The 26,007-nt window shown below is 41.3% G+C and overlaps 1 protein-coding gene across 2 annotated transcripts in view; it reads right to left on the bottom strand.

Annotated features, from left to right (window-relative positions):
* Positions 1–26,007, bottom strand: part of EFCAB6 (EF-hand calcium binding domain 6) — a 154,508-nt gene that overhangs the window by 23,381 nt on the left and 105,120 nt on the right. For both annotated transcript variants that reach the window (XM_075121373.1, XM_075121374.1), the window contains exons 21-25: positions 25,250–25,368; positions 23,132–23,359; positions 17,371–17,526; positions 13,757–13,952; positions 7,738–7,926 (exon numbers count right to left, since the gene is read on the bottom strand). In XM_075121373.1, coding sequence (XP_074977474.1) covers positions 7,738–7,926; positions 13,757–13,952; positions 17,371–17,526; positions 23,132–23,359; positions 25,250–25,368 — 888 coding nt within the window. The remainder of the gene's footprint in view (positions 1–7,737; positions 7,927–13,756; positions 13,953–17,370; positions 17,527–23,131; positions 23,360–25,249; positions 25,369–26,007) is intronic.

The raw sequence follows: 26,007 nt of genomic DNA, 5'->3' as shown, positions 1-26,007 counted from the left end.
CATGAATGATCCAAAAGCATATAACTGATATGAACTACGCTGCACAGCTGCTCTCTGAGGCAGATTAATAGCTGTTGTTATCCCCTTTTATACAACTGGGTAAACGCAGTTACAGAAAGGTTAAGAGACTTACTGAAATCACACAAGTTAGTGGCAGAGCTAGGAAAAGTATCCAGGACTCCTGACTCCCAGTCCAATTTTTTAAGCATTGGACCACAACTCCACTGTATAAAGCTTTCAGAGGTGTTCAAGGTGGGACAATGAGATGTATATTATAGATTGTCACAGCTGGTGCATTAAGGTGTAACTTTTTCAGATTTTCCAGTTGTCAGTGGGAGCTTTGCAAACAGATCTAGTAGCCATCTTTTTTGTTGCTGTTATTCTAATTTTCCTTAACATTAAGATGGATCAAGTCTTATGTAAAACAAAATAAAATGAAAGTTCTTGAAATAAATAAGGAAAGCTAGACCTCCAAAAAGTGTCATTCTCTCAAACACTCCCGAGCAGTTAGATTTTTATTAATAATGTCCTTTGCCTTATTACAATAATTAAAAACAGAAGTGCAGTGCTTTGCAGTTTTCAGAATGTTTTCGAAACCTAGAAAGATCTATTGTACAATGCCTGGCAGTCTTCATTCCGTAACTGCAGCATGGGCTCGATTCAGTGTCTGCATGCATAATTCCACTTCTCATATTTCTTCTCTTAATAATACAGCTGTAATTCTTATCCTGCAGGTACATTTTATGTAAAGTGTGGTTAATACTGAAAAGTGTTATTTGCAGTTGAAGATAGTGGTGTCTTTTCTGATTAGGTGACAGGTTTCTTGTAGTTATGGAAGAAACATATTTTCTTTTCCATTCAGTTATAATGATCATGTGAGAAGTGACAAGGAAACTAGAGCACAAGACCAAAAGCCATCTGTTTCTTTTTTTGGTATTTAGTATTGCTTAGAGTAGCAAAACTTGTACTTTTAAACTTATAAATGTATAAAATAAAATACTAACATTTAACATATTTTTAAGAAATGTCCTTGAATTAAAAATGGAAGTGTTCATAATAGCTTTTTTTTATATTAACAGTACTTGCTAGCATAGCTATAGTAAAGACAGTTGCCATTTGTGTTATGAAAATCCTGCTTTCAAGAGTTTAGAAATTGCACTGGGTTGAAGCTTAGCATGTAATCCTGAAAACAAAATATTTCCTTTTCAAAAATAATTTAATTATTTTAAATATAACTCCATATTTTGTAGTTGCTGAAACTGAATTTATAAAGAGGACTTGGCTTCATTAAAAACTGAAGTTTTCTGCTGCTTTTTAGAGGTAAAATTTGAAAGCGTTGAATATGGTTTTAGCTGCACAGTTTTAATTAATTTTAACTTTTTGAAAACGTAACTCTTTGGCAGCAAAATGGACTTCTGTATTCTGTTGTTCATAAATAAATAACAAAACACAGCAGTTATTTACTCTGAAAACTGGCTACTCCAAATACACAATGTTTGGTGGGTTTTATTACTATGCATTAGTCTTCCACTATATCTACCACACAGTGTAGATTTTCAGCTTGCAGAATGCTACTGATCTGAATAGGAGTTTAGATATAGTAATATGTACCAGGGTTAAGAGTGTGTCAGATTTGAAAATGATACACTGAAAACGAAAGTTTTGTGCGTCTCATACACTTGTTTTGAGCACAGTTGCACTGACACGCACCCACGCATTCCATCTCAGCAATGTTTAGATGCAGTATTATTAGTATGGAAGATCAGATCAAAAAGAAACACAACCATTATACAAGAGACTTTAAAATAGGGGAAATATTTTACTATGGGCCCAATTCTGCCCTCCATTACAGTAAATGTCTACAATTGCTTTTTAAATTAATGAGATTTACACACAATCAGCTGAGTGCCTAAAATGTTTTTACAAAAGAAGAACATATTAATAGATTTGGACTGATCAGCCCTTACCTCATTCCTCATCCTCTGATGGAGGTGTCACTGAATACCTCTCTCACCTGAGGTCAGAGAACCCCAAGTTCTTATAAGTTTAACTAAAATAACTATGGAATTAAATAACAATATTAGTCAAATTCTACTCGTAATCAATTTTCAAAGCATTTACTGTGGGCTAGATCATGTCACAATGATCTGCATCTGTAAAAGGAGGGGGATCAGCAACCTCCACTATGTTTTTGACCACTAAGGGTTATCTAGAGGTTCAGGTTAAGAATATGGAGGTGTTGGGCAGACAGGAGGTAAAGTTGTAGGTAGGGGGAAGATGAGCTTTGCCTCACTTAGCAGCTTGTAGGAATGCCACAGGAATGTTAATGCAGCCTGAGATTGTACTAACTCTCCTACAGTGGCCTCTCAGCACTGGAGAACCCCCTGGCTCTTCAAGGAGGTCTGGGGGAGTGGAGACTGCCACAATGAAGATAAACCTTGTGAGTGTCAATGTTGCCAGGAAAGGAAGCCCAGAGCCAGTGGAGCAGCTAATTGCAGAAGCCCTGGCCTGTTGGGGGTAGCAGGGAAGAATTCTGTCTTCCTAAGCACTACACAGGTCCTCTGAACAAGGGCTATTGCCTAGGGCTTTGCACAGAGGTCAAGGTCATTTGGTCACAAAACAATATCTGAACTAACATGACAGATGAGATGGTTCTCAAATCTCATACATTTGTGTTTATGTATGCATAGGATTAATATACCTGTTTCACCATTCCATTAACCTCTTGTTATACTGGTGTAACTACCAAATTACACCAACATAAAACCACTTTAAAAAAGTAACTTTTTGGGTTTGTCCAGAGACAGTTTTTATAGCTGTGCAACTCTTCCCTCCTGATCCTCCCTCTCTTCTCCAGCATTTCTCTGTCTCCCCTCTCTGACTGTTGTGAACCCTGATTGTTGCCCCTGAATCTCTCTTTCTAGCTTTTTCATAACCTCTCTCCTCTTCTTTAAGTTTTCCTGCCTTCTGGGTAGTGAAATCTCTTATGCAGACCCTGTCAGTCACCTCCACCTGTCCTGGAATCCTCAAGGCCCAACATTCTGCTGGCCAACTTTAAAAGGGCCATCAAGGTAAGAGAGGTGAACTTTTAGAAATCTTCCATACAGGTAAAAACACTGAATGAGATGAAGGCTAGATGGACCTTTGATCTGATCCAGTATGGCCGTTCTTATGTATGTTTTCACTTTTCCTCCCTGAAAATCACTTTACTAGTTCAGCAGATCCTTGTATATTTTATCCAAGGCTTGATCTTGGTCAAATGCAGCTCCCATGAGCTAAATCCTGAGTGGTGCATTACTCCCTTCTTCTAATGTAGGGGAGCTCCAGCCTGGCCCTATTAGCCCTGAGGCTGGCAGGCCCTAACCCTATCCTCAGCTGCTCCATGGTTTAGACTAGTGGTTCTCAACCCACTGCCTGCAGGCGGCCCAATCAGCACACAGCTGTGGCTCGTGTGTCATCCTCAGGGCTGTAACTAGGGTGGGATGGAAGGGGCACTTGCCCCAGGCACAGAGCCAGCATAAGGGTGCAAAAATTGGGTGATGCAGGATTGGACCCCGCATCAGCGCCCTCCCCTAGCAGGATCAGGCCCACCAACATCAGCCCTCCCCCAGCAGCATTGGCAGGAGGCCAGCGTGCTCAGTGCCCCCACACCCTGCTGGTCCAGTGACCCCGGCTGGAGCAGGCTCCCGGCACTAGGACTGCAGCAGCAGGGGAGCAGGGTGGGCTGCAGCCAAGATAGGGGACCAGCGCGCGAGGGGAGGGAGGTACAGGGGGCTAGGGCCATAGGGGGTCAGGGAGGGGGGCAGGTGACTGGGATCGCAGGGAGATGGGAGTAGCCGGTGCATGTGGGACAGATTCGGGGCCGGGGGGGGGACGGGACTGGTGGCAGTCTCTGGATGGGGGAATTAGATACTGGGACAAAGTTCCTGGATGGAGGGGTTGAGTGCTGGGAGGCAGTCCTTGGGAGGGCAGTTGCTGGGGGGCAGTCCCTGGGTGGGGGGACTGGATCCTAGATGGGGCAGTCCCGAGGTGGGCTGTTCTGCCATGGACAAGGTACCCTGTCTCTGCAGGGCAGGCATGTGTGCCAGTCCAGTGTTGGGGGGTCTGGATGCTGGGGGGACAATCTCAGGGGGGTTGGGTGATACGGGGCATTCCCTGGCTAGGGGGTCATTCTGAGGAAGGGCTGGGAGACAGTTTCTGGCTGGGGGGGTTGGAGGGGCTGAGTGCCTGGGGGCAGTCTCTGGCTGGGGAGATGGCACACCACACTGTGCAGGGCTCCCATCTTTGCGGGCAGACTCTGCAGCCATGCTCTCCGGGCGCTCAGCCCAGCCGCTCCACCAGCAGCAGTGCGGAAGTGAGGGTGGCAATACACCATGCCCTGCCACCCTGGCAGCAAATTAATTAATTTTAAATGTTTTTGGTAGACATTTGCCAGTGTTGAAATCAAAGGTACTATATTGATTTGAATCATGTTGCTGTCATATAACAAATACTAAACCTTTTTTTTTTTTTTGGTAGATGTACAGGTAATATACATATTGTGTGGAAACAGCTCACGTAACACATAGAGAGCTACGTATGTGCCCACAGTGGTAAATGGTCCACTGGTCTGGGCACTTTACTAAAGGCCCTAAGATGTGTTCTTCATGGGTTAGCAGTATCACAACATAAAATGTGGTCCCTTTCTCAGCTATTACTGTACCACCAGCTCACTTTTAGATCGTTGCTTTGTAATATCAGAGGTAAATGACCCAACCAGAATTCTTTCTCACCTCCTTATCTTTATCCCACTCCAGTCATAGTGCTTAAAATGCTTTACATTTCTTTAATCTTATTTTTGACAGTATACTCATGCACCTCTACAGAAAACTCTGATTCAGTTGACATCTCATTCATCTAAATCAGATCAGACCTACTGTAGTTTGTATTATAGAGAATTAATCAGAATATAAGTCTCATTAGCTTACATCAAAACCATCCAAAGACCCTAATGATGAATACAATTTTGAAATAATTTCCCCAAGATGTTCTCACCTCCTCTTATTCAGCAGTTTTCTAAGCATAAGATATAGCTTAAACCTGTATAGCTGCTGGGCTTGTAAATGTTTGCCTTTGTGGTTGAGGGTTTTATTTATGAGGTGCCATTTGAGACAAAAGTCATCCCAGGCCCATATTTTACTAGTTCAGTAAATTTTCCATACTCTAATGATCAAGCTGAATACTTCACTAGTTACTTTTGCATATGTTTCAGTGATCAAGCTGTATAACATAATGATCAGACTTCATAATGTGATTGAATGAGTTGCAAACCTCATTAATTTAGCTAAATACTTTACAAGTCAAAATTATTGCATATTTGGAAGAGATGAATAGTTTAATGACCAGCCTCCCCTTGCAACTTGTGCTCCAGCCCAGATATGAGTGTGGGCCCACAACGGGATGAAATTGCAAAGGAATAGAATTTTCATTTGAACTCAAATTGAAAACATCAGATTTGATGGGATCTAGAAGCTGACCTGATACTATGGATCTGGTTCATATTTCTTTTAAACAAAATTCTCCCATCTGGCGAGATTTGGAATTTTACTGATGGTTTTATCTCATCTATCCCACACACAGCACATTCAAGAGCCAGGAGAGTATTGATTCACTGAGAAAAAAATGCTGTTCAAACAGAAGCAATTTAAGGTTCAATCTTGTGAAATACCAAGCACCTCCAGCAAGATATTGAGCATCTTATTTCCTGCTGAAGTAAGTGGCTTAGCAACTTCCAGGAGTTACTCAGCATCTTGAAAGATTCAGCACTAAAGAAGTTTCTGATGCAGAGTCTTCTTATGGGCCTGATCCCGTGAGGTCCTGAGCTTTTTCAACATGACTTAAGGAGGGTGGCACCTTGGAGGCTCAAGATATACCAGAAACAACACTAGGTATCAAAAATAGTTATCTAATGTTAAAGCTTGCTAAAGGATGATTATTGCTGCATACGAACACACTCATAAAACAAATACATTATTGGGTCTGGATTAATGGAGTTGTGAATAAGGTATTTTAATTCTATGCATACATGAACACAAATGTATCAAATCTGAGAACCAAATAGTCTATCATGTTAGTTAGGATATCATTATGATGAAAATGTAAATATTTAAAAATCTTATTTTTTTAAAGAACTGTAATTAAAACTACTTTTACTCTACCCGTACTTAACTAGGCTTTTCCTGCTATTATGAACAGTGTAACAGACACAGTACTACAAATGTAAATGCTAAATTTACAGACAGTAAATGTATTTCAAGCCATCCTATTAAACTATGGACACAGTTGCACTTATAATAAACCCTAGAGTGAATCTAAATATTCCTATTGATAAGTGACATATACATATTACAAACATTTTGAAGCTGTTTGTGGGTTCTCCTTTGTTTGAAAATTGCAGTCCTTTTCTTCCTCTTAAGAAAGAACCTAATCCTGCTATTCTTTAATGCCTAACAGACTTTTTGATTTGGAATATAAACAGACACGAAGTAGAAATCTCATTGGTTTTTCAGTTGCTACATTATGACATAATATTTAATTACCATATAGTTCTGTGTGGATTTGTTTTGCACAACATTCCATTATTGCCATGGTAATAAAATAAAAGGCTTTTTATATGGTTTTCCATTGGATGACAATTTTTTTTCATTCTATTGTCCTGCAAGCATATATTTTGCCAATGAAACAGTCGCTGCTTTTTAAGGCATAAGATGCAAGTTATTCTATTTTTTTCAAGGACTACTATATTAACTGATACAAATAGTTTTTGATTCTCTTGGCCAAATTTAGAAGTGAACTGCAAGGGGGCATAATTTAGCCTCCCTTGCACTCAGTTAGATTTATTTACACCCATTTATCATTGTGTAAGGGAGTCTATGGTAGGACATGCAAAGCAACTGGAAGAAGGTGTAGGAATGTGTAAATTAAATAGAATGGAAACCTCTGTCTACCGTCTTACCTGCTCTTACTTCCTACATCTGGGTGGGGGCAGGGAGGTTCCAAATTGTTAAGTGGGTGTGAGTGTAAATCTAAGGTCCTCATCCTACGTCTGTGTAGAGTACCATCAACTTCAGTGGGAGTCCATGTGGGTGTAAGTATCAGATAACACAACTGGGCCACAATTAAATGTAAGTGAATCTTAAGTAAGCCTAGAGTGAGGCTAAGTTTGTGTAACACACTCTTTGAGGGTGTTGGAAGAAGTAGTAAATTTCACCAATTGAGACTTCCTCTGTACTTAATCAAACTCACCTCTGAATTTGGCCCTCTGTGGTGTATACATACCACTCCCATTTTAATACATTTGTTCAGAGCAGAACATTGGATTAATGACTGAAAAAATGAATGAATTAAATAAGCCTGTTCAAGATCCAAAATCAGTCATCTTTCTGTAGTTCCCTATCCTTACTAGTTACCCTATTCTAGCAAAGTCCTCTGTTCCCATGGAGTAATTTGCAGAATCAGTGCCATAATTTGCTAATTCTAATGAATGTTCTTTCTTATGAAAGATCCTATTCACTTGTCCTTACTCATTGCTTACTCAACAGAAATTCCCAACATCCCATTGACTGCAAGAGACATTCAAAGGGAGAAGTTGCACCTTACGATTTATTTAGAATTAGCATGCTTATTGAATTCATTCATTTTAAGGCATTTGAGTTCACTTTTAAAAGAAACAGCTTACAGCTTGGTAGCTAGACTTACCTCTAAGAGGAGATTAATATTTTTCATGAAAAATTTCCAGTCTACTGTATGATTTTCATAAATCCTTAGCTTCTTGAGTAGGTGCCTGAATTGCCTATCCGATAGTTTAAAGCAGAAATGGTCAAGTACCTGGCGGAATTCCAGTGCTTTAACTGTCCCAGTGCCTTCTTTATCAAACAGAGAAAATGCCTGAGAAAGCAAAAAGGAATGTTACTTAAAAAACACTGACTCTTTCAGAAGTGATTTCTCTTTAGCATGGCCATTACTGGGTGGCTACATAGATAAAGATATATGTATAGATAAAGGCATATGTGACATGTATTCCTCTTTTAGCTACAGGTATTTTAGATTTGAAGAAATGAAAGAAGTTTACTGAAGCCCCACTGGAAATGAAAAGTTTATCATTGTCTTGAAATCCAACAAGTTTAAAAATCAACCAAATTTATCCTATATTTTTGTGTATTAAATAAATAATTGTTTCTCCAATCAATAGAATCTTCCAAAAAATAAGCATTCAGTGAGAACAGATAGACATTTTATATTTGATTGCTTGGATGCCCAAATATACAGTCCAGGTACAGGTTAATATGAATTCCTCTAAGCCAAACAAGAAAGGACACAAACAAAAATGTTTGAGACATCCACCCCCTGTAGAGTGCCCCCATAGAGAAAATTTGAGTTGGCTATGCATACTAGTTTGTTTTCTTTCTCCCAGCAGATGGAAACTTTTGACTAGATAAGCTAATGTTGCTTTTTTCCCATTCACCCCCCTCCAAAGCACTCTGTGGGAAAGATCTCCATTCTCAGTATCTCTTGGAGATGCAGAGGTCAACCTGTGAGCAAATAACCTCTCATCTTGGTTCCCACATTCTTGCTCTTCCAGGTATTAGGGTTGCCATCTGTCAAGGTTTTCCTAAGTTCATTCCTTTTTTGAAGGTAACTGTCCTGGGAAATCTGGAAGGGTGCTCATTATACACTGCCATCTGTCCAGTTTTATGGACACAGGATCTTCTCGGATGTTCCAGTTTTTTGTACTTCAGAGGTGGCAACCGCATGAGTTCCCGAAGATTCTTTCCACAGGAAATGTATAAGACTGAATTCTGCTTCTGGAGCGGACACTGAAGAGAGTGCAAAGGACCAGAAGAGGTATCGAATTCTGTAAGCAACTGGTGCAGTGAGAGTGAATACTGGAGTGCAGGGGAGCCACTGTGTGTGGCAGGGTATTCCCACTGTGACTCCACCCAACTAACAACCACTTAACCAACTTTATCTCTGCCCCCTTGTTTTGTTTTACAATAAAAATATGCAGTTGAATATATAAACAGTGATTTTACATATGTAAATATTTTGTACAAATTTGACAAGAATACAGTCCGAGTCAAAGTTCTATAGGTTCTTTCAGGATGTGATGTTTTGGTTTAGTAAAATAATTTTATGAATAGAATTTCATAAAATGACTTTACAAGATGGTATTTTTAACTGGACTGTATTGTGTAGCAAATAACAGGTTTTTTTTATAAAATCATGCTGTAATATATTTTAATGTTAGAATACACTGGAAATAGATCCCTTGAATAGGAAATGGGATTCTATGAATTCCTAGCAACTTATTTTGATCTTTGCCTATACTTATGAGAAATTTTAGGGGCAAAAATAAAGTTGGGTTGGGCAGAGTGAGCCAGGTAAGCCAAAAGTGATTGGGGAATGATTACATGGCAATGAGGACTCCGCTGACACCCTTCTGTATTCATTTTCAGACTTTTCAATGGTTGTGTTTTGTTGGCGATGTAGAATTTTTTTGAAAACTGTATGATAATTTTGGAAAGTTAGCTAAATTCTGCTGAACCACACTTTTGACCTCCCCTCTTTCTAATGAAGGTTTTCCTTTTGAGGCCAGGTGGATTAGTATCTCTTATTACACATGCAGCAGCAACCCTGACTTTGAAAGTGACTGCACTAAAAGCAGAAGCAAAGGAAGACTATTCTATTCTTCCACATCAAATGAAATGGGAAAAGATTTTGCCTCTCCACAAGTCCACCTAGGACATGTTGGACAAGGGGTGATTCTCCAAGGATAAAAAGTCTCAATCCCTTAAATATTTTTAGCTGTCCTGTGGCATCCTAAAAGACAAGACAGATGCCTTATTCAAACCCAAAATGTAGATTCTCAAATCACAAAATCGAAACATTACATTCTCAGTAGACAGAACAATGACACCCAAAGACCTCATGGATTAAAAAGTGGATATTGCCCTTAACAGGACACATAGTGGGAATCATTAAAAAGTTAACAAATTCTATACCAGGCTATTGAAACTACTGCAATACTTCCTATATTAATAATGTTCAGTGCAGTAAGGCATTTATACCTTACCATGGGAAATGCTTACTACTTAAATGTGACCATTGTATGAGAGCCCTGGTTTGCTAAACAGTATATGGGATCTACAGTAATGAGGGCTGCCCCTACAAAAAATTAAAGGGTCCAGGCAGACCTAAATGGAACTCACCTTTAAGGAAACTGTGCCCCTTTTGATACTGGATCTCACTTTTCCTCTATGACATCACCAGTGCTGTCCTCTTTAGAAGCATGTGTCATCAAGGGTGATGTCGTGGTGGGAGTCTGCTATAGACCACCAGACTAGGGGGATGAGGTGGACAAGGCTTTCTTCCGGCGACTAACGGAAGTTACTAGATCACAGGCCCTGGTTCTCATGGGAGACATCAATCACCCTGATATCTGCTGGGAGAGCAATACAGCGGTGCACAGACAATCCAAGATGTTTTTGGAAAGTATAAGGGACAATTTCCTGGAGGAACCAACTAGGGGCAGAGCTCTTCTTGACCTGCTGCTTACAAACAGGGAAGAATTAGTAGGGGAAGCAAAAGTGGATGGGAACCCCGGAGGCAGTGACCATGAGATGGTCGAGTTCAGGATCCTGACACAAGGAAGAAAGGAGAGCAGCAGAATATGGACCCTGGACTTCAGAAAAACAGACTTTGACTCCCTTAGGGAACTGACGGGCAGGATCCCCTGGGAGAATAACATGAGGGGGAAAGGAGTCCAGGAGAGCTGGCTGTATTTTAAAAAATCCTTATTGAGGTTACGGGAACAAACCATCCCAATGTGTAGAAAGAATAGTAAATATGGCAGATGACCAGGTTGGCTTAACAGTGAAATCCTTGCTGATCTTAAACACAAAAAAGAAGCTTACAAGAAGTAGAAGATTGGACAAATGACCAGGGAGGAGTATAAAAATATTGCTCAGGCATGCAGGAGTGAAATTAGGAAGGCCAAATCACACCTGGAGTTGCAGCTAGCAAGAGATGTTAAGAGTAACAAGAAGGGTTTCTTCAGGTATGTTGGCAACAAGAAGAAAGTCAAGGAAAGTATGGGTCCCTTATTGAATGAGGGAGGCAACCTAGTACCAGAGAATGTGGAAAAAGCTAATGTACTCAGTGCTTTTTTTGCCTCTGTCTTCATGAACAAGGTCAGCTCCCAGACTACTGCACTGGGCAGCACAGCATGGGGAGGAGGTGACCAGCCCTCTGTGGAAAAAGAAGTGGTTTGAGACTATTTAGAAAAGCTGGATGAGCACAAGTCCATGGGGGCCGGATGCACTGCATCCGAGAGTGCTAAAGGAGTTGGCGGATGTGATTGCAGAGCCATTGGACATTATCTTTGAAAACTCATGACGATCGGGGAAGGTCCTGGACAACTGGAAAAAGGCTAATGTAGTGCCCATCTTTAAAAAAGGGAAGAATGAGGATCCGGGGAATTACAAGCCAGTCAGCTTCACCTCAGTCCCTGGAAAAATCATGGAGCAGGTCCTCAAGGAATCCATTCTGAAGCACTTAGAGGAGAGGAAAGTGATCAGGAACAGTCAGCATGGATTCACCAAGGGCAAGTCATGCCTGACTAATCTAAATGCCTTCGATGATGAAATAACTGGCTCTGTGGATGCGGGGAAAGCAGTGGACATGTTATTCCTTGACTTTAGCAAAGCTTTTGATACGGTCTCCCACAGTATTCTTGCCAGAAAGTTAAAGAAGTATGGGCGGGATGAATGGACTATACGGTGGATAGAAAGCTGGGTAGATCATCGAGTTCAACAGGTAGTGATCAATGGCTCCATTTCTAGATGGCAGCCGGTATCAAGTGGAGTGCCCCAAGGGTCAGTCCTGAGGCCAGTTTTGTTCAATATCTTCATTAATGATCTGGAGGATGGCGTGGACTGCACCCTTAGCAAGTTTGCAGATGACACTAAACTGGGAGGAGTGGTAGATACGCTGGAGGGTAGGGATAGGATACAGAGGGACCTAGACAAATTAGAAGATTGGGCCAAAAGAAATCTGATGAGGTTCAACAAGGACAACTACAGAGTCCTGCACTTAGGAGGAAGAATCCCATGCACCGCTACAGACTAATGACTGAATGGCTAGGCAGCAGTTCTGCAGAAAAGGACCTAAGGGCTACAGTGGACAAGAAGCTGGATATGAGTCAATTGTGTGCTCTTGTTGCCAAGAAGGCTTAACGGCATTTTGGGCTGTATTAGTAGGGGCATTGCCAGCAGAACAAGGGATGTGATCGTTCCCCTCTATTCAACATTGGTGAGACCTCATCTGGAGTACTGTGTCCAGTTTTGGGCCCCACACTACAAGAAGAATGTGGAAAAACTGGAAAGCGTCCAGCGGAGGGCAACAAAAATGATTAGGGGACTGGAACACATGACATACGAGGAGAGGCTGAGGGAACAGGGATTGTTTAGTCTGCAGAAGAGAAGAATGAGGAGGGATTTGATAGCTGCTTTCAACTACCTGAACAGGGGTTCCAAAGAGGATGGATCTAGACTGTTCTCAGTGGTAGCAAATGACAGAACAAGGAGTAATGGTCTCAAGTTGCAGTGGGGGAGGTTTAGGTTGGATATTAGGAAAAACTTTTTCACTAGGAGGGTGGTGAAGCACTGGAATGGGTTACCTAGGGAGGTGGTGGAATCTCCTTCCTTTGAGGTTTTTAAGGTCAGGCTTGACAAAGCCCTGGCTGGGATGATTTAGTTGGGGATTGGTCCTGCTTTGAGCAGGGGGTTGGACTAGATGACCTCCTGAGGTCCCTTCCAACCCTGATATTCTATGATTTCTCACAGCATATCAGTGTCCATTAGCCCTGTGGCTGTGGGTTGGGATAGGCAAGTTTCCTCCAAAGTCTGTCTGATTGTTCTTGCCTATGCTTAAGACTGATTCTAGCATGATCCCATTGGACACTAAGAACTTTGAGAGAGAATCCATTTGGCTGCAGGTTTTTGGTAGATTCAGGCATAATTATAATAATTATACAATAACGTATGCACTTTTCATCCACAGAATCTCAAAATGCTATATAATGGTGGGTAGTGATTATTAATGGGAAAATTGAAGCACAATCGGTTTAAGTGATTTGTCCAAAGTCTCACAGAGAGTCAAGAGCAGAGCTGTCAACAGAACTCCTTTGGATTCTTTGTCAAGTCTTCAACCCTGCCTCCCTGGGATGACCTGCATAACTCAAGTGTAGCATGGCCCATCTCAACTCATGCTGGTAAAACCAAAATGCTCCACCACAGCATCGTGTATTCCCTATATGTAATAACTCACAACTTGGGGAAACCATGCACTATGCACTCTCCTCCCAGTTATTTGGAAGAGTTTTGCTCCAAAGATGTCTAACACACAATTTACATGCACCTAATTAATTTGGTGGGGGCTCTAAGATCCTGTTTTCCCCTTTTACTCACCAACTTCTATTCTCACACGGCCATACGCTGCAGTGACTTGTCACTGCTATGTCATGTAACCACCACAGGCTGATGCTACAAAGTGCTTTCTCTGGTGGGGGCCAACCATGCTACTTTTATACTTATCCCTGCTCTTGCTGGCCTGGCATTGGGGAACCCTATTTAGCAGCAGAAATGCTTCTAGACAGCTAGGATAGCCCCAGCCAGGCATAAAGAAATGAAATGAAATGTTATGTCCACATGTAACCTACCTTGTATAACAAATCATAAGAAGATGTAACTATTTCTTTTATCTTAATTAGGGTCTTTTCTAAACTGAGCATTGCAAAGCTTGCAGGTGGTGCAGCATGCTTTTGTCTCTGCTGGTATTTAGATGCTCTGCCATCATCAATCGCTCTCAGGAAATCAAAATAAGAGAGCCTGCTGTCATGAATACTGATTCCTAAGCTAAGAGAAAAAGCAGAATAGTATATCAACATTTTGTAAAACAGTATATCTGCTACTACAATTGCTACTAAATAATAATTATTATTTGTCTTGTGGTAGTGCCTAGGAGACCCAGGTATGGGTCAGGACCCCATTGTGGTAGGTGCTATATGAACCCAGACCAAAAAAGATAGTCCCTGCTCCCATTTTGCACTTTGCATAGTGCCTTTCATTCCAGGATCTAAAAGAGCTGTTAAAGTATAACATGAATCTCACAATATCCAAGGAAGTTTTGCTATTACAGATAAGGAAACTGAGGCAAAGAGAGATTACTGGACTGACTTTTAAAAGTGCTGAGTCCCTGAAGTTCCTATGGGCTTCCGTGAGAGTTGTGGCTGCTCAGCATCTCTGAAAATCAAAGCCTAAGGTATGTCTACACTGCCGGTGGGAGGGAGCCTCCCAGTCTAGGTACACAGACTTGTGCTAGCTCAGCTCAAGCTGGGGCGCTAAAGATAGCACTGTGGGCACTGAGCCGCTAGCAAAGACTCGGGATAGCCACCCAAACTCGGACAAAGGGGGTCAGGTGGGCTTGAGAGCCTGAACCACTTCCCAAGCCGCAAAGTCCACACTGCTGCTTTTAGTATGCTAGCTTGCTGCCAGCTGCAGTGTAGACATATCCTAAGTGACTTCCCCAAAATCACAGTGTGCCAGCTGCAGATGGAACCCAGAGTTCTGACTCCAGGTCTCCTGCTATAACCAGTGGATAAACTGCCTTCTATTCATCACATGGTAGGAAACAAAATCAATTTCCATACAAAGCTTTTCTTGAGTTTATAATTGAAGGGCTCGACTGTCCCCTGCATTTGAGCTCCACTGGGCACAGGGTGGCAGGCTATCAGGGAACAATTGTACAGCTCCTGATCCTGCACCAGCCTGGCTTTGGTATCCATGAGAGCAACATAATGGCTGCTCTAACCTAAGCCACGAGCATAAGGTGTCTGGGGGATGTGGAGGACTCATGCAATGACGTTCCCCTTCACTATGCCTCTGATACATGCCCTTCCTCCCTTGACGCATCCACTGAGTTGAAGGGTGGTATGTCTGACCCAGCAGATGCCATCTCCAACCAGTGAAGAGTTCCCCTCCACAAGGGGAATTTGCTGCTAAGCTTTCATTGTCAGGTTACACTGGAGAGTCTGGCCTGAAGTCTCTCAAATCTCCTCTCAGACCTTTTAAATATCTGCTTGCCAAGTGTAATATCTGGTAGATCACAGAGACTATGGAGTTTTGTACTTCATCATATAAGAAATTCAGTGAGCTGCACATCTAAATGTAGATAGCTCCAGGTATAAACAGTGAATACATTTTTGCGTCAAATATCAGCCTGGGGAAAAAGGAGTTCTAACATACGATTTTGAGGTTTTTTTGCAGAGGACTTTGTTACAAAACCAAATTCATTTTTACTCAAGGATGTTTCACCACATAAGATGAGAATTAAGTCATGATTTACATACGGAGAGAAACTGCAAAAATAAGGGTTGTTAGTACAGGAAGTAGAAGAGTCGGAGGGGGGAGGACTGAAATTAATTATTAATTATTATTTATTTATTTATTCCACTGCCCCATCAGACAAGAACATTTAATTAAATGATGTCAAGTAGATTTAAAACAATCAGAGAAAAGACTTCAGACTTGTGTGGTCAACCTGTGGAATTCATTACCACAGTAAACCATAGCATCAAAGGGCAGATTCTGCTCACAGCTACCCCAGTGGAAATTCAGTGCAGTCAGTTTATGGAATTACCTTCAAAAGTCAGTCAGAGAGACTCTGATAATTTAACCTGGTGCAATCCATTGGCTCCATTGGAATTATTCCAGATTTACACTGGGGTAATTGACATCAGGATCTGGCTCAGAGACTGTACATGGAGTTTTAATAGTCCAAGATAATTTTATGACCAGTAATCACATTTGTAGACACTGAATGCATGCTTTGATAGAGGTAAGCAAATCTCATACCACAGGGGCCAGGGAGGACTTTTTCTGTCCTGCATTCAGCATTGCACACTTGGCTAAGGATATGATGCTAAAATGTGCTCTGAAGCATCAAGAACTTGCCAGTGCCAGAGTGGATTGCCCTATGGTCTGACCCAGCATGGCAAATCTTATATTCCGTATGTGAAAGTGAATTACTGTAATGTACTTTTGTCATCTTTTTTCACAGTAAATCACTGAGGACCACTGCCTATGCCACCAATCACCAGAATATCCACTTACTAGAATGTCTAATTAATGAGGAGAGCCAGTTAAACAAAAAGGAAGCTTTATGAAAAGAGACTGGAACAGAAATTAACCATAGACCCAATATCCGTTACTAAGAAAAATACATTCAAGAGTCCTGATTTTGTGTCTTGCAGCTGCACAGCACTCCCACAGATTACCAATGTCAAGCTGGCTCCAATACTGGAGACACCGTGGAAAAGGAAATAATCAACACCATTTCAGCAGAGAAATAAATTGCCAAGTTGGTATTAAAATTTTAGTAGTAAAACCAAATGCAAATGCTAATCTACTCTGTATTATTTAGAAAAGTCTATTTTGGATCTAGAAAGGAACAATCTGCACAAAATTACAATGAATGGAGGTGTTTATCATCAAGAGGTCTTTGAAGAAGAAACAAGCAGAAGATTCTTATTAGGGTTTCCATTCATAAAAAGTTGATCACTCAACAAAAGGTGAACTGAGAAAAGATTTTGTAATTTCTTTTTAAAGAGTCTGGTCTAACAGTGTTATGAGAACATAAAGCAGTGCCACATAGGGATGTCACTTCTGGGGCTTGTGAAGTGCAGAAAGCTATGGATATTTTCTACTAGATTAGGTCCTTTGTGTTCTATAGACCTTATAAAAGAGATTCTATTTCTTGATATTACTTGATGATATTAAGACACAACACAGAATGTATGCCTTTGCATAGCAGTAGCATTTGAAAATTAATACTTTTTAGCCTGATATGATTCAATTTCTGCTTTTGCAGGGGTTCCCCCCCCCCCGCATTCTTTTTTGTTTAATTAAATAAAACTAATAATTTAAATACAAATTTTAACATACACTAAAAAAACTGACCTATTTTCAGATCTGCTTAATTTCCTCAAATAATCAGCTTGATTTCAAAAGCATTTAAGTTGTTACAACACTAATGTTATGAGGAAGACAGAATAAATTAATCTGTTTTTAATTTAATCTAAAAAGCAATTTCCATCTTACTTATCCTCAGAACCAACCCTGATCAAGCATAGCGCTTCAGCACATGGGCACCTTTAAGCATGTGTGTAATTGCATAGGTTTTAATAAGACTACTTATTTTCTCAAAGTGAAGCGCATATTTAAGTCCTTTATTGGCTTGGGACAAGAGAGAGACCTATGACACAATCATAAAAACCTGTTTAGAAGATTGTTGAACTGTTCATCATCAAGATAATAGTTGAATTCTTGCAGCATCCTACATAGGTCATCTACTGTTATATAGCCATCTTTATTTTTATCCAGTTTATAAAAGGCCTTGTTGAAGTCTTGGAAGTAGTCCCTAAATTTATCCCTGAAAGAGAGCAGATGTTTGTTTTAGTTCTCCTGCTAAATATTAGAAAAAGATAAATACAAATATACAAAAATAAAAGGCAGAGCAAGAATCTCGGTTTACTTGCATTTGTTAACTTGGTATCATTTGTCCAAAGAGTGAAACAAAAATTATTAGGATGTCTAATTTTCCAAAACCACTTTGAAATTTTCTCAAGCAATTGCAGAGATAAGCCACCCAGATATATGTGTACAAATGACATTTGGATTTGTAAATCAATTAGTTAGAAGGTTTAACTACCTGCTTTTGACCATTCAAAATTAAAGATACAAAATCTAGATCCCTCTTTGAAAACTTGGCCCTAAAGAAGATATACAATGTTTAATATAGCTGTTATGACAATTGAATTCCAACAAATTACCCTCTGCAATATTGGGCTGATAAAACTTTAACAAGAACAGAAAGTCTTGCTGTTTAATTGAAATTATTATATCAGAGCAAGAACTATACTATTTGAGGGCCAGATCGAAAACTGACGGAAGTCAATGGAAAAACTCCCAGTGATTTCAATGGGCTTTGGATGAATCCATTAGAGCTGCTATCAGGTATTTAAAATATCATCTGTTTCTTCACAGATTAATTAATTCAGACCCAAGACTCTTTTCTCCAGCCCCCATTTATTTTGTCATTTTTATCCCAGAGAAGTTGGGGATCTTTTGAATACCTTTTGGAGCCCCAGGCATCACCCCTTGCTTTCCCTTTACTCTTAGTTTAACACCAACCTGTCCATACTTTACTGCTGCCTCCACAACCTATCACTGCAACTCAACTGGCTGGAGGAGTCACTAAAGATTAATGCAAGGTTTAAAATAAATGAGAATTATGACCAGATGTAGATTATGAAACACGGATCAGGCATGTAGGGTCAGAAAGTGATGGACTCTTACACAGATGCATGGAACGAGAGCACAAGGAGCCGTTCCCCTCTTGCTTGACACTTCTTAAGGGCCAGCCACAACTGCAGGCTGGATGAAGGAGGTGGGGGCATGGTCTACTTCTCCATACTGGTCTTCAAAGCAAGACAGGTGCATCAGAGAATCCTTTAGGCTGTTGCCACCTGCTAATATGGCCTACACACCCTCAAAAGCACCAGGGTGCTCAGTGAGGAATTCCTCCCCATGAGACAGCGCGGCTCCACACTGCCCACAAGGAAAGGCTGTACTTTAAAGGCACCATGAGGCCCTTAATCTATCACAGCAGCACCATTATTTTAGAATCCTTCGCAGGGGTATGTTACATTCCGACCCATGCTGCTAAATGATAGCTCTTCATCACCACTATTATCTTCCACTTAAACCTTCAAAATGAAAGTAAAGGAAGACGTAAAATCAAAACAGCTTTTGAGATTCATATTTTTAGAAAATTGAGGCATTCATCATTTCTTGGACTGAGTAATGGTTTCCAAGCAGTAATTATTCCACTTGCAGCAGTAAATATGTGCTCTGAGTAAATGAGGATTTAAACTATGGATTCAGCTATGCTGCCAAAAAATAATCTTGTCTTGCAAATGTTTTGTATTTCTCTTGAAGAGCTGGAGAGCTGCTGCTCAATGTCTGTTTCTAATTTGGGGTATTTGTTCCTGTGAGTTAAAACAAAACCAAAAAAAATTATATATCCAGCCTTATATTTTGAATGTTAAGATGCTCAGAGTCACAGTTTTACTGTGTCTAATCACAGGGCATAAAACTGCTACAAAGAATTTAGGGTGAAATTCACAACACTTGAGGAAAGCCAGAGTAAATGGGCTGTGTAAACTAGCCTGAGCCAGACTTGGACAGATGGAAGGAATGCATTTCCCAACTCCCAGGGAGTGAAGTAAGGGCCAGGACCATTGTATACCATCTGTGTTGGATTTTGTAGCCACTGGAACCACTAAATCCTGTAGCCATTGGATCTGGCCTCCCTCCATCTTCAAACGTCTTTATGCTGACCAACATGGTGGAATGGGCATGGTACCCAGCTCTGCTGCTCATGACCCTCTCATGAAGGGAAACATTGGTGGTTCTGCTGGATCACTGCCTTCCATTGTGTCTATGCACACAATGGACTTAATTCTTAAAGCCATGACTCCAACCTCTGGCTCAAAAGACACTTACAGCCTTCCTATGTAAAACTTGAGGAGTCCAAGGGTCTGGGTTCAACTCCTCTTGCACTGCTTGCTTTCAGACAGAGCAAACTGAATGTGAAGGACCAGTGGCTGTGCAGAGCAAACAGACTGGAATTGCTACTGGAGGATAACTCCTGGCAGTCAGGAAGTGGGCAAGGAAAGAGACAGCGAATAAGGTCATAGTCAATGAAATTAACAGGTGTGAAATTCAAGGCTGACAAAAGGAAATACTTTTTCACACTACTTGTGATTGAACTGTGGAACTCATTGCACATAGGGAGTCAGTGAGGCAAAGAACATAACAAGATTCAAAAAGCGATTGGACATTTATATGGGTATCAAGAATATCCAGAGTCATAATAATTAATAACAAAAATTGTAGAAGGGATATTACACCTCATGCTTCAGGTCTTAAGCCAATCTCTAACTATTAGAGACTGGGATAAAATCTAATGAGGGAGGGGCCACTAACATGTTACTCTGAAGCATCTGGACCCAGATCCACGAAGATATTTAGCTGCCAAAACTCCAGATTTAGGCACCACTGCAACCCCCAAAACTGGCGTTTGGCTGCTGCCTGACCCAATGGACAGCTAAACTCGCTCAGCACCTAAAAGTTTGCAGTAACGGTTCCCCAGGAGCCTATGTTTCTGCCTCTAGACGTGCATACTGTTGCCTCACGCTAGGCATCTGGATGCCTATCTCCTGCCTAAGCTCCACAGCAATCCATGAACTGGGGAGAAATAGATGAGATAACCAGAGGAGCACCTGTGGGCCCAAACAAATAGGTGTGCTCAGAGGCTACCTGCCAGATCAGAAAATCTGGCTTGATGATGAAGTGGTCCCCACCTTACAACTTTGATCTCGGTGGTTAGAGCATTCATGCAGGATGTGGGAGACCCAGGTCCAATCCACCCTCTGCCTAAAAAGAGAAAGGATTTAAGCACTAACCACAAGGCTATAGGATATAGCCCTCAGTCTCTCCTGTTGAAGCTGTTCCACTGTGTATGAATAATTAAAGAGTCAAAGGACAAGGGGAGTGGACTCTAAGGGCATGTCTACACTACGAAATTAGGTTGATTTTATAGAAGTCGATCTTTAGTAAGCAATTTTATACAGTTGATCATGTGTGTCCTCACTAAGCGCATTAGGTCGGCAGAGTGTGTCCTCAATACCGTGGCTAGCATCAACTTACAGGGTGGTGCACTCTGGGTAGCTATCTCACAGTCCCCGCTGCCCTTTGGAATTCTGGGTTAAGCTCCCAATGCCTGATGAGGCAAAAACATTGTCACAGCTGGGTTTGGGTACATGTTGTCAGTCTCCCCTCACTCCCTCCTTGAAAGCAACGGCAAACAATCGTTTCACGCCTTTTTTCCTGGGTTACCCGTGCAGACGCCATAGCATGGCAAGCATGGAGCCCGGTCAGCTGCACACTGCTTTCATGAACACTGTAAATATGTCGTGCATTATCCTGCAGTATGTGCAGAACTTAGCTAGGAGCCATCAGCACGAGGAAGATTGTGGGGAGGACATGGACACGGACACAGATGTTCCTGAAAGTACGGGATGTGGTAATTGGGATATCATGGCGGCATTGGGGCAGGTTGATACAGTGGAACACCGATTCTGGGCACAGCAAACAAGCACAGATTGGTGGGACCGCATACTGTTGTAGTATGGGATGATTCCCAGTGGCTGCAAAACTTTCACATGCGTAAGGCCACTTTCATGAAACTTTGTGGGTCCCACCCTGAAGGGCAGGAATACGAAGATGAGATCTGCCCTGACAGTTGAGAAGTGAGTGGCGATAGCCCTGTGCAAGCTTGCAACGCCTGACTGCTACCGGTCAGTCGGGAATCAATTCGGAGTGGGCAAATCTACCATGGGGGCTGCTGTGATCCAAGTAGCCAAGGCAATCAATAACCTTCTGGAACTGTAAGAGGGCAACAGGATTCTCCTGTTGCCTCACTCTGTTAACGGTACTGGAACTCTACAGGGAGCTGCAGGTTAATTACTTCAGACTCACTGGGGCAAATGGGGATCATTAGATTCTCCTCTGAGTCCAAGGGAGATGGGAATAGCCTCCTCTAGTAGAGAGAGCTAAAACCTGAGATGGTCTTGTCCTGAGAGAAGGAGTCTGGAGAAGACTTTGGTGGCACTAAAGGAAGCTTAGGCTATGGCTACGCTAAAGAGCTTGCAGCAGCACAGTGCACTGATGCAGCCGCACCGCTGTAGCACAACTAGTGCAGATGCTCTAAGCCGACAGGAGAGAACTTTCCCATCACTTAATTACCTCAGCCCCTGCAAGCAGCGGTAACTCTCCCACCAACGTAGCACTGTCCAGACCGGCGCTGAGGTCAATGTAACTTACGTCGTTCGGAGGGTGGCTTATTTACACCCCTGAGCAACATAACTTATACCGATGTAAGCTGCAGTGTGTCCAGAGCCTTAGGAGCAGCAGCCCAGAGGAAAAGACTTAGTTGGCAGTAAGGGAATCCTCTGAGCAGTCAAACCAGGGAAGATGGCATTCATTTACTTTACCTTTTTGTTTGTCAGCCAGATCTCCCAGGACAGATGTCTTATCTTTGAGGACGTAGAGTTTGTTTGAAATTACGTGGGGACTCCACCAGTTTAGAGACAAGATGTTTGTTGTTTGCTTCTCTTATACAGGACCAGATTTTGGACTCTGCTAGGGCAGTTTTGTGTGGCTGCTCCAGAGACACAACCCTGCCATAATTTTACTTTAACAAATGTATAGATTCCAAGGCCAGAAAGGACGAGTGTGATCATCCTCCTGTGTAACACAGGCCATAGAACATCCCTAGAATAATTGCTAGAGCAGATCTTCTAGGAAAACATCTAATCTTGATTTTAAAATTGCCAGGGGTGGAGGATTCCCAGTAGCATAGCAGCTCTTATGCTTTCCACCCACCTCCATGCACTGGGCATGGTAATCAGAAAGGGTTTGTGACTAAGGTGTCCTCATGCCCCACTGATCCCAGGTACCAGAAATGCCCCTTTGGGTCAGAAACAGCTGGGTGTACATTAAATCTGCCCTGAGGCTGCTCTAATTTTTACTGGGACAGGCCTACTCCCAGTCACCTCTATGATCAGAGAACTGCAAAGGAGGCTTGGCTTAAAGCTACCTTTGCTCTTCTCCCCCAGTTTATGTCAATAGTAGTTCTGACACAGCCCAGGATTGGGGCCATAAACTCTACAAAATGAATGACATACTTCCAAGGAGAATATTTTAGAATTGCCTCAAACAACTCAATGAGTCAAACTTATCCCCACTGAAATCAACTGAGTTACACTGGGTATAAATTTGGCCCAGTATCTAGTAGGATTTATCTTCAGAGAAGGTTTGTAAATACATATATGTATGCTTAGCATTACTTTTTACCACAGTAACGATAAACACAGCATGAAAGTTATTCACTTCACTGATAAATAACTTACTTGATCTGCTTTTTAATCTCACTGACATGTAGGGCTTTAGTTTGCTGTTTCTGCTGCTCTTCCATCTCCAAATGCTTCTTTTGCTGATTACTGTAATGCTCCATCAAACTTGCATAATTGTCTTCCACAATATGTCTGCTTAGTCCAGTGTGAGCGGGTGCAAACTCTAACCCCAATTTCTGTAGAAATTCTTGATGAGTAAGGTAGCCTTTTGCAACTGTATCATACCTTTTAAAAGAAATATTCTTTTAAAATGAAATATTCATATATTCATCACTGCAAGGCATTATCATAAATTTTTCAAAATGCCTAAGTCACTTAGCCGCCAAAGTCTCATTGATTTTCAGCCCTTATAGATGACATGCCAAAAGCGTGTAAGAGTGACTTTCAATGGGACTTGGGGTACATCTACACACTGCAAAAAATCTCCTACAACAGTGAGTCTCAGAGCCTGGGTCAACTGCCTCGGGCTTACACTACAGGACTGAAAATGGCAGTGCAGACAATCCCGCTGAGCTGTGAAATCCAGAAAGTGGGGTGTGTCTCAGAACCCAGGCTCCAGCCCAAGAGGTGAGAATGTTTACACTGCTATTTTTAGCCCTGTAGCGCGAGCCCCATGAGCATGAGTCGGTTGACCCTGGCTCAGAGACTGACTGCTGCAGGGCTTTTTTTCCAGTGTAGACATACCCTTAGGCACTTTTGAAAATTCTACCCTAAGGAGAAAGTTGACTGAAAATTATCTACCTCATAGTGCCTTATTTTTAGGTGCCTGACTTGAGATACAGAAAGGCTGACTTTCAAGAGGTGCTGACCACTGATTTCAATAGGAGTTGTGACACTTCTAAAAATCAGGCCCTAAATGTTAAGCCACTCTTAAAAAATCTGGGCCTCACTGTATTAAAACTGTTTATGCCTTTTTAGATAGAGACCTTGCTGTAGGTGTGCTCCGTGCAACCCCTTCTTTCTCGAGTGCACCCATGCAGGGAAAAGCCTAATTTAGGCTTAGTTGTTATTCCAATTCCTTTATTCTACATACAGTCACAGAAGGTAAATAAAAGATTTTATATCCTATAAATGCGTGGTGGCTGGGAATGAAGTTATGCAGCAGATGACTGAATGGAAGGGACATATTGTAGTGTGGCATGACATCCATAAGGAATAAGAATAGAAAGTAAAATGTAATGAAGTAGAAAATAGTTCAGAGATGAATCAGTGCTAGGAAATAAACCATATAGTTAATGCAGTTTGAAACCAAGACACCATACACCTGAGCCTTATACCATAGAGAGTCTGAGTTTTTAAAGACTTATAATGAAGGTGGATTTTATACAATGTCACATGCATCTGACATTCTTCTGTTTCAGACACAATTTACAGCACTACTACTCTCAGCTGAAATAGGGCTAGTGTTTTTCCCTCCTTCACAACAAATTACTTGTCTATAAAAATGTATCATGGTATTACTCACAATTTTTACACAGCATGAAACAATCTTACTTTTCCTTGTTATGTGTTTGCTACATATCATATTTCTTTCCAGTGAATCATTTTTATTTCAGCTGAAAATTTTGTGAGTGAATTTAATCTCATGAAAAGAAGCAACTGATAGCATTGACTTCAGACACACCTATAGTACAGACAAGCTTCCTTCAAAGAGCTCTGCCAATGCACCTCCAGTCTGACCTGAAACACTCCTGCTGTTCCAGTCCTAAGCCTCCCTGCAACTGACTGCCAACTAGGAAGAACTGGTGGGCAACTGTGTATATAAATAAGGTCCTAGCAGAAAACCAAATTACTTCACTTGCAATCCAAGTCATTATCAGAGATGAAAGGGTAGCTCAAATTAAAGGGGGCAGGCAATACCATTAAACCCAATAGAAGTTAGACTCACTGACTTCATTGAGAACTGATTAGGCATTTACCTTATTTTGTTAGTGATCTTAGTGTGATAAAAGGCTGTATTTTGGAACACGGCATCATGATGAGCTGATATCAACATAATAAAATAAGTCTCCCTTAGAAAGTAAACAATTGTAATTCACTGTCCTCGATAAGATTCCTGTGTCAGGTTAAATACATATGTTGTTGCTGAAGAACTAATATTTAGAGCCACCTTACCTTGCCCAAAGCTTTTCAAATTCTTTTGGGGTGATTGGAATGGCGAATCTGAACAAGACAGCTCTCAAATCCTCTGGCTTCACAATTCCATTGCCTTCACTATCAAACTCACGGAAAGTCTAGAATGTAAGAAACTTTTAATAATAAGAGCCAACAGGCTTTACAAAATACTTGATCTCTTCATACGCAATAATAGGAATTAGGGAAGAATGAAAAAACATACGAAGATGAATTCCATTTTTAACGAGTTTTTGGGCCTGATTATCAGCCTTCACTGTGTGCATGGATCTCTTGGTGAAGTAACACATATGTATGCTGGCAATGTGTTTTGCATATGAAACTTCTATCACCTGTGTACACTGGGGTTTGAGCATTAAAAGTGTGCATATAGGTGTGGGTATGCACGAACCTTGATGCATAGAGGTGGAAAGTACAGACTGAAAATCCACACTGAGGTGTCCAATTCTGCAGATGCTGGCTCCAGCTTGTTGTGCTATAAACTAATATAAAGCATTCTTTAGTTGCAGCTGTGAATGCTCATCTTGCAAATTTTAAGTAGCAGCAGTATGGACTCATTTACTGAAATTTTATAACAATGTAATGAAATAACAAAGTTTATTCTCCCCATTCATCTTTTTCTCAATCCACGACTATCTGCCCTTCACTATCCTCAGAGTATACAATAATTGGTTCAGATACATGAAATTTTAATTATTTAGTTTTTATTAAGATTGTTTATAAGTTTCTCTTTATATAGT

Source organism: Caretta caretta, chromosome 1, assembly GCF_965140235.1.
Source record: "Caretta caretta isolate rCarCar2 chromosome 1, rCarCar1.hap1, whole genome shotgun sequence".
NCBI lineage: Eukaryota > Metazoa > Chordata > Testudines > Cheloniidae > Caretta > Caretta caretta.
This window is presented reverse-complemented; position numbering and strand designations above follow the sequence as displayed.